The sequence below is a fragment of the Capra hircus genome, chromosome 6 (assembly GCF_001704415.2).
Source record: "Capra hircus breed San Clemente chromosome 6, ASM170441v1, whole genome shotgun sequence".
Lineage (NCBI taxonomy): Eukaryota > Metazoa > Chordata > Mammalia > Artiodactyla > Bovidae > Capra > Capra hircus.
Window position 1 is genome coordinate 12,625,713 of NC_030813.1, and position 12,584 is coordinate 12,638,296.

The window sequence follows — 12,584 nt, forward strand, 5'->3', positions numbered from 1 at the left end:
ATCAGTAGGCAATTTGTCCCTCATTCTTAGCCTATAACTAAAAATCAAGGTTGAATCTGAAATTTTAAAAAACAGTTTTTAGGAGTTTAAAATTTTATAGAAATACTTACAAAAAATCATTAGAAATGATTGAAAAGCAAATATTCTCTTCTACCAAAGGAAGTCAAAGCCTTACTTGATGCTGAATAAAACACATTTCCAAATTCCATATATATATTACCTTGACAAAGAGAGGAAGTCTGTTTTCTTTGAAGGCAAAAAAACTGAATATATGATGTTGGCCACTCTTGGTTAATGGCACCAGGTTGCCAAAACAATCAACATAGATGGGTTTTCCTTCTAAGACCTGATGAAAATAGAGAAAAACAAAAAGAATACCATAGCTGAAATTATTACATTACTGGAACATTAAAATTCTTAAAATGTGCATACAATAATCTTTAAAATCCTAACTGACATTTTGTCTTATCTGTGACAAGCATGGACCAGCACTTCCTCTCCCTTCTCCAGGGGATCTTCCCAACCCAGGGCTCGAACCCGGGTCTCCTGCATTGTAGACAGATGCTTTACCCCTTTACTGTCTGAGCCACCAGGGAAGTCCCTTACTAGTAATAGGAATCTTCAAATGCATGGGGGATTTAATCTTACTGTACTCATTTCTAACACTGTACCATGTTATTTTCCCAAATCAATATGTCTTTAAATCATAAATTTATATTTTTGACATCACAATGAATTGGGTTACTTGAATTCAATATCAAAGATACACACTTATGGAAAATTAAGAAATAAGAAAAATTAGTGTAGCAAAGCCCTGGATATTGTATGTTCACGTTTACACAAAGGATATACCTCCTGGGCTGTTTCCTTTACTAGTTTTTAAATTTCCTTAAAATTTGCTTAATTTTAATTGGAGGGTAATTGCTCTAAAACATTGTGTTGGTTTCTGTTGTACATCAGCATGAGTCAGCCACGGGAGTCACATGCCCCTTCCTTCCGGAACCTCTATCCCACCCATCCCACCAGTCCAGGTTGTTTTCTTTATGATTAAAGAATAATGGGGAAAAAAAATCCAATAAATAGTCACCTCAAAAAAAAAGAACAAGGAAACATAACAACATGTAAATTGCTATATCCATTTATATACTTATAATTTATTGATAATACATAATTTCTCCCTTAATAGTCTTTAAAAGAGTCCTTTTATCCTTACTGAATGGGTCCAAATTGGCTGAAAATGGCGCATTGTAGACACTGGCCTTCTAGCTGATCAAGATGTTTGCTGGTCTGTTTTTGATGGCATTATTTATTAGATGGGCTGCCCTGGCAGCCCAGCATGAAGAACCCCTCTGCCAGTGCAGGAGATGCAGGTTCAGTCCCTGGGTCGGGAAGATCCCTTGGAAGAGGAAATGGCAACCCACTCCAGTATTCTTGCCTGGGAAATCCCAGGGACAGAGGAGCCTGGTGGGCTACAGTTCATGGGATCGCAAAGAGCTGGACACGACTTAGCGACTGAATAACATTTATTAAATACTATTTTAAATATATTAAAAGAGGTGTACACAACATGCTAACATAAATTGGTTTTTGAAACACAGTACCTCCACATCCCTGCTTCTGGCCACCTCAGCAAAGTTCTCTTGTTGTTCCAGGGTCTTATCCACTTTATCATCAGTCATGCAGAAACACCTCAATCTGGCTTCAATGGGGTCATGTGATTTGGCAAACACTACAAATTTGGCCATATATGGTACACAGATAATTTCTCTATACACTTGTGATGCAAAGGTAACAGATTCCTGAATTTGTCGACAATCGATCAGCCAGAACCTATAAAATAAAACAAAGTCAGTTATCTGAAATTTAATTACAGTCATCCCTCAGTATCTACGGAGGATTGGTTCTTGGAACTCCACAGATATCGCGATCCACAGATGCTCAGGTTCATTTTACAAAAAGGCAGAATACAGTCGGCTCTCTGTATCCATGGACTCCACAACTATGAAAAAGGATAGTCAGTTACATGAAAAATAAATCAGTTCCTTCAATATAATCAGAGTAATCATTGCATGCCTCTTGGAAAAAGTGAGAAGCAAGAGAGGGAGATAATGAGAGAAAGCAAAAACAAAGGGAAAGAAAAGACAGGGAGGAGGAAATGTAGGAGGATGGATGAGAAGGAGGGAGAGACAAGGATGTGCAGGTGTTTCAGCCCAAATATTAAACACTGTGTAACTTTCTTCCTTGGGAAGTCTTCTGAGTATTCAGTCTTCTGAAATACATCTTCAGTGTCTAGAATCCTTTTGTGGTGCACCCTGGTATTATACCAGTATCTTGCTGGATGAGTTTCTATTTTCTTTGATCACCCTTGCTGTTCCTCATTTCATTTCCTAAAACTCTTTTCAACAAAATCTACCTAACGTTTCTTCATCTCATCATTCTTTTCCAAAGGACTCATAGTCACCAAGGTTGGATCAACCAAATTACTTTTTTAAAAAATCTGCTTTTGCTTCAGAACTCCTAAATACTGCTTAATATAATCCATAGAAGAAATTATTGGCTTTGTGAATAATTTATCATTTCTAGCTTCAATCAAATCTGTGACATATTTTGGTAATTTTTTCCCTTAGATATCATTTTTTACATTACAGTAATGTTGCTAAACCTTTATGACACCCCTCAGGCCTTCAGAAAGGTAACTTCACAGAAAAAGCAGTAACCATCAGATGCACATTTTCTTAATTTGCTCTTTATACACGTCAAAGATTTTTTCCAGATCCTCTCACTTTGAAACCTTCCTCCATCACTGATCCCTCCTTCCTGACTCATTGCTCATAATCTTTAAAGATTTGGAAATTTCCTTATCTTCTTAACTTTTCTTTCCTTCAAGTTCCTGATCCATCTCTCCTCTTCTACTTTTTAATTGTGATAAAATATAATTTAACTGGCAGCCTCAACTCCAAGAAATGGGCTGTGTGCACTAACGATAATATAAAATTTGTCATTTTAACCATTCTTGAGTGCGCAATTCAGTGGCAGTAGTACATTTAAAATACTATGCAACCACAGCCACTCTCCATTTCCAGAAATGTTTCATCATCCCAAACAGAGACACTATACCCATTAGACAGTAACTCTGAACTTTCCTGTTCACCTCAGTCCCTGGTAAACTCTATTAAACTTTGTCTCTATGAACTTGCCTATCCTAGGTACCTCATTTATGTGGAGACATGCAACATTTGTTCTTCTGGGTCTGGCCTATTTCATTTACTGTAATGCTTTGAAGGCAGCCTAGTTCCTGGTCCTTGGCAGGCCCTCAGTATTACCTCCTTCCTCTTTATACTGATTCAACTATCCTTGACTCACTGCTTCTTCGACTGTCTGAAAGAATGATGTTATTCCTATAATAATATAATAACTCCTGATTTCTTTGTCTTTCCTATAAGGCCTGCTGTAAATAATGTTAACCAACATTCTGGCATTATTTCTGAATTACAGACTCCATTGTTGCCAGCCTCCAATGCCCTTCTGCATCTCAGCTCATGTTACCTTCTTTTCCACTTTTATCTGCCTGTTAGGTTTCTGTCTATCTCATGGGCTACCTTCTCTCTGACCACCCTGATGGGAACCCCCTTTTTTGAATTCCTTCAGTAACTCTTTTGTACCTTTCCATTCAGAACTTGTCATTTTCTGGCATTAGAGTGGAGATGAGTGAATGGTAGAGCACACAGACACACAGAACCAGAGACTCACGGGTGAGCCCTTTGGGTGGCTCCGCCCACACCCAGCTATTGCTGTGCATTGTTATTCATGCATCTATCGTTTTACCCCCTGAATAAGAATGTAAGCTTTAACTACTCTCAACTTCAGCTTTCTCATCTTTAAAATGGACATATTCTATACATCTGTGTCTCTTTTGCTATCTCGCATACAGGCTTATCGTTACCATCTTTCTAAATTCCATATATATGTGTTAGCATACTGTATTGGTCTTTTGGACTCTGTGGGAGAGGGAGTGGGTGGGATGATTTGGGAGAATGGCACTGAAACATGTATAATATCGTATAAGAAACGAACTGCCAGTCTAGGTTCGATGCAGGATACAGGATGCTTGGGGCTGGTGCACTGGGATGACCCAGAGAGATGGTATGGGGAGGGAGGTGGGAGAGGGGTTCAGGATTGGGAACACGTGTATACCCGTGGTGGATTCATGTTGATGTATGGCAAAACCAATGCAGTATTGTAAAGTAAAATAAAGTAAAAAAATAAAAACAAAATAAAAGAAAATGGACATATTGCCTCTTGCTCTTCTTAAGTCACAAGAGTTTATAGTAATCAAATTAAACAAATAGGAAAACACTTGGCAATCCATTAAAGATCAAGCAAATGAGAACTAGTGAGTTGGTGTACACACATGCAATGAAACTAAACAGCGTAAGCTTTTTAAAGATATGTGACACAAAAAGGAAATGTGTAAATATGCTATGGTGCATACAAGTCACTGAAAACTCTAAACTGTGCAAGCAAACCATGATATGCTCTGTGGTTTGGTTATCATTCTGTTTGGGAAAAAAAAAAAAAAAACAGTTCAGGCTATTTTGTTGACAGCAGGAAATTCATCATTCCTAAGTCCTTCAGGACTGGAAAAATTAGCTGTGGCTGCTAAAACTAGAGTCTGGGTCATACAGTAATAGCCAGCAATAATTTACTTTCTTTAGATTTTAATCTGAATGGCTGTACTTCATACTTCATTAATGCATTATCACTATTACATTTACTGGCGAGTCTGGTTTAAGACATGAAAGTAAATGCAGACCATTTTTAAAACCAAACCCCCCAAAAAATTACTTTTAAAGAATGTATGAGACAAAGTAAAACAAAAGACATTTGGGCACAGAATTCCAATGGTTTTTCTGTGCAGTATAACCATACCTGGCAGACACATTGGTTGTAAAGGAAACACATTCATTGACAAATGTTAATGGCGTAGTTCCTGTAATATCTTCCCACTGAGCAGGGGTGGTTCCACCTGAAATAACAGGATTGTTGAAAAAAAATTAGGCAGAACTCCAAACTCGGTGCTATAAAATAAAGGCTTTTGTGGTTCTGGCTTCTGGCTACGTTCATTCACTCTTCAGGATGACACCCTGGAAACAAAGTGACTGAAAACTACGTGCTAAGAAAATGACACACTGAAAACAGACATTAACACCACATTTCACGGAACAAAATTTAAGGGAGGTCATTTGAATAACTGCTTCAAATTACTAGGTGCTCTTTTCTCTCCCTGACATTCTAAAGTTGTTTTTTTTTAATCGTAATTGCTAGTTTCTGAAGATAATTTTGAATTGTATTCAGTTGATGATTTTAAAAGATCCTTCGACTAACCAAGGAGCTGAATGCTTTGTTAAAGCAAAAATCCAAGTACTCTTTCACTTGATATTTTAGGCAATTATTTTCAAGAAACAAAATTTCCTTTCAATTTGCGATTGAAGGTTGGCAAAAATCCTTGGAAAATATTAAAAGCTCAGTAAATATTGCAAAGTGAAAGAACCAATCAGTGAATGCCTCTGTACACCGACACATCACTCTGGAGGGTGATGCTGACTTTCACTTCTATTGAGAAATTAAGTTGGCATAAATAAGGACAAAACTGTCTTCAGGCATTGCAGGAGAAATATATGTTTGAGAGGAAAACAAATTTTGACTCTAAAGGATTGTTAAAGAAGGGAATGAGTTATCAAAATTCCTTATTCTAGGAGGCCCATAAAATATATATTCTAAACAATTATATAATAGAGCAAAACACAAAAATCCAAAAATCTATTAACATATTTGTAAAAATTAACAAGTAAATTTAAGAAGTTGTTCAGAGCAAATCCACCCCAAGACAGAGGCCCAGAATAACTAGACTAGATGGTGTCAAGGCCCAGGTGGTATCTTCATTTGATCATCTAGAAGGGCAGGATGTGCCATGGACATTTTTCAATCTGACTTGTTTTGCGTCTGCACTGCTACATAGCATATTATAGGATGATTAATCACATGCACATGAATCAGTAAGTATGGGAAGGCTATATAATAAGCAGACATGAATAACTGGGAGAGGCCCTGAGTGAAGCATATGATTTCTCACTACTCTCATTTTAGGGCACATATTTTCTTTTATTATTTTTGCTTTGTTTTGGTTTTGAGTGTCTTTTTTTTTTTTTTTTGTGGTCATGCCATGTGGCATGTAGGACCTTGGTTCCCCCAACCATGGATCAAACCTGAGCCCTCTACACTGGAAGCACAGTCTTAACCACTAGACCACCAGCGAAACCCCCATGTATTTTAAAATTATGTCATACTATTAAACTTGTGGGGTAAAGTCTCAATGGTTTGCTATCAAGAGTACAGGAAAAAAAAACATTGATAAGAAGGAAGAATGAGAGAGAGGATAAAAGAAGGATGAACATTCCTGCTAAAATGAGGAGAAATGAAAAAAAATCCAATAATACTGAAGCAGATATGGTTATTATTCCTACTAAAAACAGTATGAATATTTACTGAATGCTAGTACCATTCAGTTTCTGTTAAACAGGGAAATTCTCAATGATGTAGTTCCAGCACAGGTTACTTGTGTGGATTTTTTTCTCTCTCACCATCTGTGGTAGTTTTATTGGTCTGCGACAACCAGTGTCCTGGGAATATCTTTCTGGAGTTTGATGGTTAACTGAAAGCTATTGCAACTTCCAACTGAGAAGTTAGCCAACAGATTAATGATAAAGTCACAACCAATTCCTGGACAGAAAAGTTTGAAATAGTTGGTATAATTATTCAAGGTATCATTTAGTTTGCCACAGGTATAAAGTGATATCTTCAATGAAGGCTTAAAGCTTGGGTTTAGAGGTACATGGACTTGGGTTTGAATCCCAACTCTGTCAGATATTTACAGTATAATCTCAGGCAAATTGTAAAAAAAACTTCTCTCAGTCTTGGTTTCCTTTCTAGTAAAATGAGATTAAACTTTCCTCAGAGGGCTACTTTGGAGATAAAAATGACCATGTGTTTGAAGTGTCTAAAAGTCTGACTGGCATCAGGCTTTATTTAGAAAATATTAGTTCATTTCCTATCCCCTCTCACTTCCCTAGTCAGTGTGCTTTTCCTGAATTAATGCATATTAGTAAGATGCAGGCATCTTAGAACAAAGGTAATTTAGTATTTACAATCTAAGTTTCTTCTTCCAGAACTTTCTATTATTAACACAATAGTCCTATGTGACTCACCTGTGATGCTGCATAGCAATCTTAAGGTTGGTGCATCTCCCCCAAAACCATTCAACATGACATCACTTGAAGCTTTGGGGACAGGAATGGTCATGGTAATTGGCTTGTGAAATTTTCTTCTTCTAGGTTCCAAAGTGACTATAGGGCTGAAGGTAGCTTTGTTGCCCAGAATCTTCTTAACCAGCTCACTGTGCATAGGTTGAGCCTTTTAAAAGAAAGGAAAAATATTAAAATAAACAATACATCATTATATTCCATGTCAAATTTCTTAATACATTTTTATTTCATAAATCAGTTTTGTGTCTTCAAATATGGCAACTGTAATTTCCTACTGTTACCAAACACTCACATAAAACTTTATGACACTGATGACTTCTAAGGGCAGCTTTTGCTCACCCAAGAATAATCGGATGCTTTAGCCATTTAATCCTCTTTTGAAAAGCTGATTCTGAATCACCGGAATAAAATCCATGTTAGGTTAACTTGCATCTTGCTGTGGGCGTACCTGTAGGCCAACGCGGATCCGCTTGGTCAGTGCCCCCTCGGGGAACACGGCCTGCACCTGGGGCACCACGGTGCTGCTCAGCACGCCTCCCTCCGGGCCAATCAGGTTGCTGTCCTGCTTGATGCGAGACACCACCGCAAAGTACTGTGGGAAGTCACGGGTGATGATGCGGCAGACCCGTTTCTTTTCTAGGTCTTCCGGGGTATCCAGCACTGAGATAAGAAATGACCCATCTTCACAGAGCAAGGATTCGCTTTTGAAAGCATTCTAGCAAACTCACTGGCATACGTTAACACTGAACAGATGTGGCAGCAAAAACCTTTTTTAAATAATAGGAAAATTTTAAAAGCAAGGCTATCCTAACAATACCAGAATATCTCAAGACTTGTCAGCATTTGGTTGGCACATTTTCTCCCTGTGAAAACTACATCTGTCCAGGGCACTGTGAAACAAAGCATTCAGTTCCAGGTGCGATATTGCAAGGCTGTCTTTGTAAGTAAGGGGGTTTGAGGGCAATGAAACAAACCTGTCCTATTTTTGGCTCAACGTGAGGAAGAGGAAATTGACCACCGGCTCCTTTCTTTACAAATTTCAAAGTTAGCTCAAAACTAGTTATTTGTGGTTTTCAGAAGTAATATGGTCCTTTTGGTTCTCAGGGGAGTAGTGTGGGAATAAAATCTGTCTTCGAAGGGTGAGATTTGTATCAGTGTGTTCATTCCAGTGGCATGGTTGTCTCTGAGATAATCACCGTGGATATTTTAAAAAGATCACTGATTGCAAATTTAGGGTTTCAATATTCCCCTGAAATCATGAACTTACCAAGCAGATCATCTAACATCAGGAGAATGGGATAATGGACTCTTGATAAATTGCATTAGTGTAGATTTGTAGGGCAATACAGTAAATCCAACTGGTTTAAAATTTGAAACTTTGAACTAAGTAGATTACTGAATTTTAAGAGATTATGGAAAGCTATTCATTTTTAGAAAGCATTTTACAATTCTTACAGAGGCATGAACAGCAAGTGCCTTCTTCTTGACTCTTGAATATAACTAGATAGCAAAAGTCAGAAGTCCCAGCATCTGATCATTCATGACTGAAGACTGATACGTTGGCAATTACTAGCATATACTTATGAAAAAACAGGTTTTCACAGAAGAAACATAACAAACATAAAAATATACAAATTCAATTCTGTTTCAAAATGAGCTTTTTATTTACGTAAAAAATTATGTAAGAGTGGGTCCCCATCTAAGGACAACATGGCATTGTTAATGACAGGTAAATATATCAGAGGGAAATATCCTAAACTCAACGCACGCAAAAGAAATGGTTCCCAGGAGCAGAAGCAGCTAAATACAGGACAGAACAAGCTTTATCAGTAAGAATCCTGATCTTTTCATCTTAATTGGAAAATACTGACCCACACGTCTAGAAGGCATCATTTCCTCTTCCATGGCCTCTCTTCTTACTAACCCTCAGCAGGATACAGGAAGAAACATTAAAGCAGCTGCTGTCAGGCTACACTTCACTATCCATGAGCCACACATGAAGCTACAGTTAGTGGTCCTGGAAGACTGATAAAATCTGGCAAACAGCCACACAGTTGTGTGCCCAGGCCAATGCAAATTTTGGTATGTTCTTGGCACTTGGGCAAAAAAACAAGTGCCTATTTGTGTAGTCACATAAAGTGGAACATATCTCTGGTTATCAGGACTGACACCTCATCTCTGTGCAACCTCAGGAAGTCTAAGAAAGAACACCTCCCTCTAGCCAAACTAAAGTATTTCAACCTGAGGCTAAATGGCCTAAACTAGGATTTGAGATTTACGGAGATTAAAGCCCTAGTGAAAAACACGATCCTTAACTATACGTGTAAGTGTGCATATGAAATTCAACCGTAGCTAACTCTCTGTTTAAAAAGTGTAAACTGTGAGTGAACTTAATTTTCCTAAGTCCTTAATAGAAAGTTAAAAGTATTATTCTAGTGAGAAGTTGCTGTATAGCACAGAGAGCCCAGCCTGGTGCTCTGTGATGCTCTAGAGGGATGGGATGGGGCAGGGGAGGGAGGCATAAAAGAGAGGTAAAGGACTTCTCCGGTGGCGCTAATGGCAAAGAACCTGCCTGCCAATGCAGGAGAAGTAAGAGGTGTGGTTTCAGTTCCTGGGTTGGGAAGATTCCCTGGAGAGTGAAATGGCAACCCACTCCAGTATTCTTGCCTGGAGAATCCCACGGAGAGAGGAGTTTGGTGGGCTACAGTCCACAGAGTGGCAAAGAGTTCGACATGACTAAAGCAACTTAGCACACACGGTATGTGCATTATATGGCTGATCTGCATTGTTGCATGGCAGAAAACAATACAACGTTGTAAAGCTATTTTCCTCCAATTGAAAAATGTTAATGAAAGAAAAAATTATATTGTCCTATAATGTAGTAGTTATGGGTATATGTAAGTTTTCCTATAGAAAAATTTAGCACTTTTTATCAGTGTCTTAAATATCTAAATGTTCAGATTAGGTATTTTTTAAAATCATGGATATATTACCCAATATCTATTCATTTTGTTATGAAACAGTATCTGCTGCTGCTGCTAAGTCGCTTCAGTCGTGTCCGACTCTGTGCGACCCCATAGACGGCAGCCCACCAGGCTCCCCCATCCCAGGGATTCTCCAGGCAAGTACATTGGAGTGGGTTGCCATTTCCTTCTCAACTGCATGAAAGTGGAAAGTGAAAGTGAAGTCACTCAGTTGTGTCCAACTCTTAGCAACCCCACTGACTACAGCCTACCAGGTTGTAGTGGGATTTTCCAGGCGAGAGTACTGGAGTGGCGTGCCATTGCCTTCTCTGGAAACAGCATCTATTCCATTTCTTTTTTTTTTTTTTCTTTCTTTTTTTCTTATCCTGTATCGAACCTAGACTAGTGATTCGTTTCTTAAATGATAGTATATATGTTTCAATGCCATTCTCCCAAATCATCCCACCCTCTCCCTCTCCCACAGAGTCCAAAAGTCTGTTCTTTACATCTGTGTCTCTTTTGCTGTCTCACATACAGGGTTATCATTACCATCTTTCTGAATTCCATATATATGTATTTTAGAAAAGTTTGCATGAAAGATAGAGATGGACTGTATTTCTTTATTAATCCAAGATATTTACTATTAAAAAATTTCATTTTCCTGAATGCAACAAAAATAAGACAAGGCAAATATACTGTGCACTCCAATGCATCACCATGGTAATATACCAGAACACTCTATTGTTTTTAGTCACTAAATCATGTCCAACTCTTTTGTAACCCCATGGACTGTAGCCTGCCAGGCTGCTCTGTCCATGGAATTTCCCAGGCAAGAATACTGGAGTGGGTTGCCATTTCCTTCTCCAGGGGACCTTCCCAACCCAGGGATCAAACCCACGTCTCCTGCACTGGCAGATGGATTCTTTACCACTGAGTCACTGGTGCTAAACAAGGGGTCTGGGCAACTAATGCTCAAAAACCCAGACTTCTTGTTTGGCACCTGCAATAACCTGGTATTATTTCCTTCACCACAACCTCGTGTCAATAGGCAGGCTTTACTGTGCAAGCGCCAGCAGAGAAAATTGGATTAGGTAACACACACACACCCCCTAGGATATAAACAAATGCATCACTATCATGCCTCCACTTCAGAGTCCTTTTAAAACCTTCAGTATGAAGTACCTTCATCCATGCCATTCAGGATTTCATTCAGCTCCTCCTCCGTGTATTCACAGTAATGCTCTTTCCAGCTGTCCCCGTTCTCACTGCGCAGGACCACCAGTTCCCTCTCTTTTCCTCGCAGGGCAGCGAAATGAGGGATCTCCACGATCACAGGCCTGACACAGCAAGGCAGAACATTCAGTGTGGACAGGAGCTAACCACCAGCAAGACAAGCACCTCGATGCGGTCTGTTGCAAAGTGACCTGGAATTCTTCTCTTTCTGGGGACAGGGACAGAGCGGGGCCATCCTCCGGAGCCCTGCAGCTAGCACTCCACCTCAGGGGCACCAATCCTCGGGGCCATGCTGCTACCTTAAGCCAATGATGTCTCCCTGTGAGTGCATGTGGCATTCTGGAACTTCTCCTTTGATAAACGTAAGGATAACACATTTAACCAAAAGAAACGTACATGCATATCTATGAGGTATGCCAATCTCTTTAAATGTTTTCTACAAGGTGCAAAATGACAAAATGGTTTAAGAGGGAAAATGGCTCATACACTGCGTAATTTCATGTGCCATAAATGAGGAGATGTCAGAAAAGACAACTGCTTCGGAACTCGAGAGGCATGCACTCAAGGACTCTCTCCGTCTATTTCCTCCGTTCAAGGAGACATAGGCATGTGCACACAGGGCGGCGCTACGGGAGCGCTCAGCAGGCAGCCAGGTTGTGTCCAGTGCCTATTTTATTCAGGATCCAGAACATGCACGGCCCTACTGTGTTTCGGTCACATTCACTCTCGAAATCCAGAGAGGCTTTTGAATTTTTTTTTCAGTCCAGGTTGCTTTGATACAGACTCCGAATTTATCATAACAACATCGTAACTAGCACATAGTACAACTAGGCAGAAATCTCATGCTTTAAACGAAAATGAAGGTCACAGCACTTAAGGGAAAAGATATAAAAACATCACTCAAAAATAAAAGTCACATACCACAAGGGTCAGAAATGGTCCACTAAAGATAGGTCGTACAGAATTTAAATCATAGAGAGGGACATGTCATGGGCACAATGACAAAAAGAGAAATCATATTGCAGAAGGAGGAGAAGAATGGGGGCCCGCAGCCATCAATTTGTTT

At 39.2% G+C, this 12,584-nt stretch overlaps 1 protein-coding gene across 4 annotated transcripts in view; it reads right to left on the reverse strand.

The window, feature by feature from the left end:
• Nucleotides 1-12,584, reverse strand: part of ANK2 (ankyrin 2) — a 574,309-nt gene that overhangs the window by 37,648 nt on the left and 524,077 nt on the right. For all 4 annotated transcript variants that reach the window (XM_018049206.1, XM_018049205.1, XM_018049207.1 and 1 more), the window contains 6 exons: nt 11,468-11,622; nt 7,771-7,982; nt 7,266-7,470; nt 4,930-5,026; nt 1,602-1,830; nt 221-346 (listed from right to left, as the gene is read on the reverse strand). In XM_018049206.1, the coding sequence (XP_017904695.1) occupies nt 221-346; nt 1,602-1,830; nt 4,930-5,026; nt 7,266-7,470; nt 7,771-7,982; nt 11,468-11,622 (1,024 nt within the window). The remainder of the gene's footprint in view (nt 1-220; nt 347-1,601; nt 1,831-4,929; nt 5,027-7,265; nt 7,471-7,770; nt 7,983-11,467; nt 11,623-12,584) is intronic.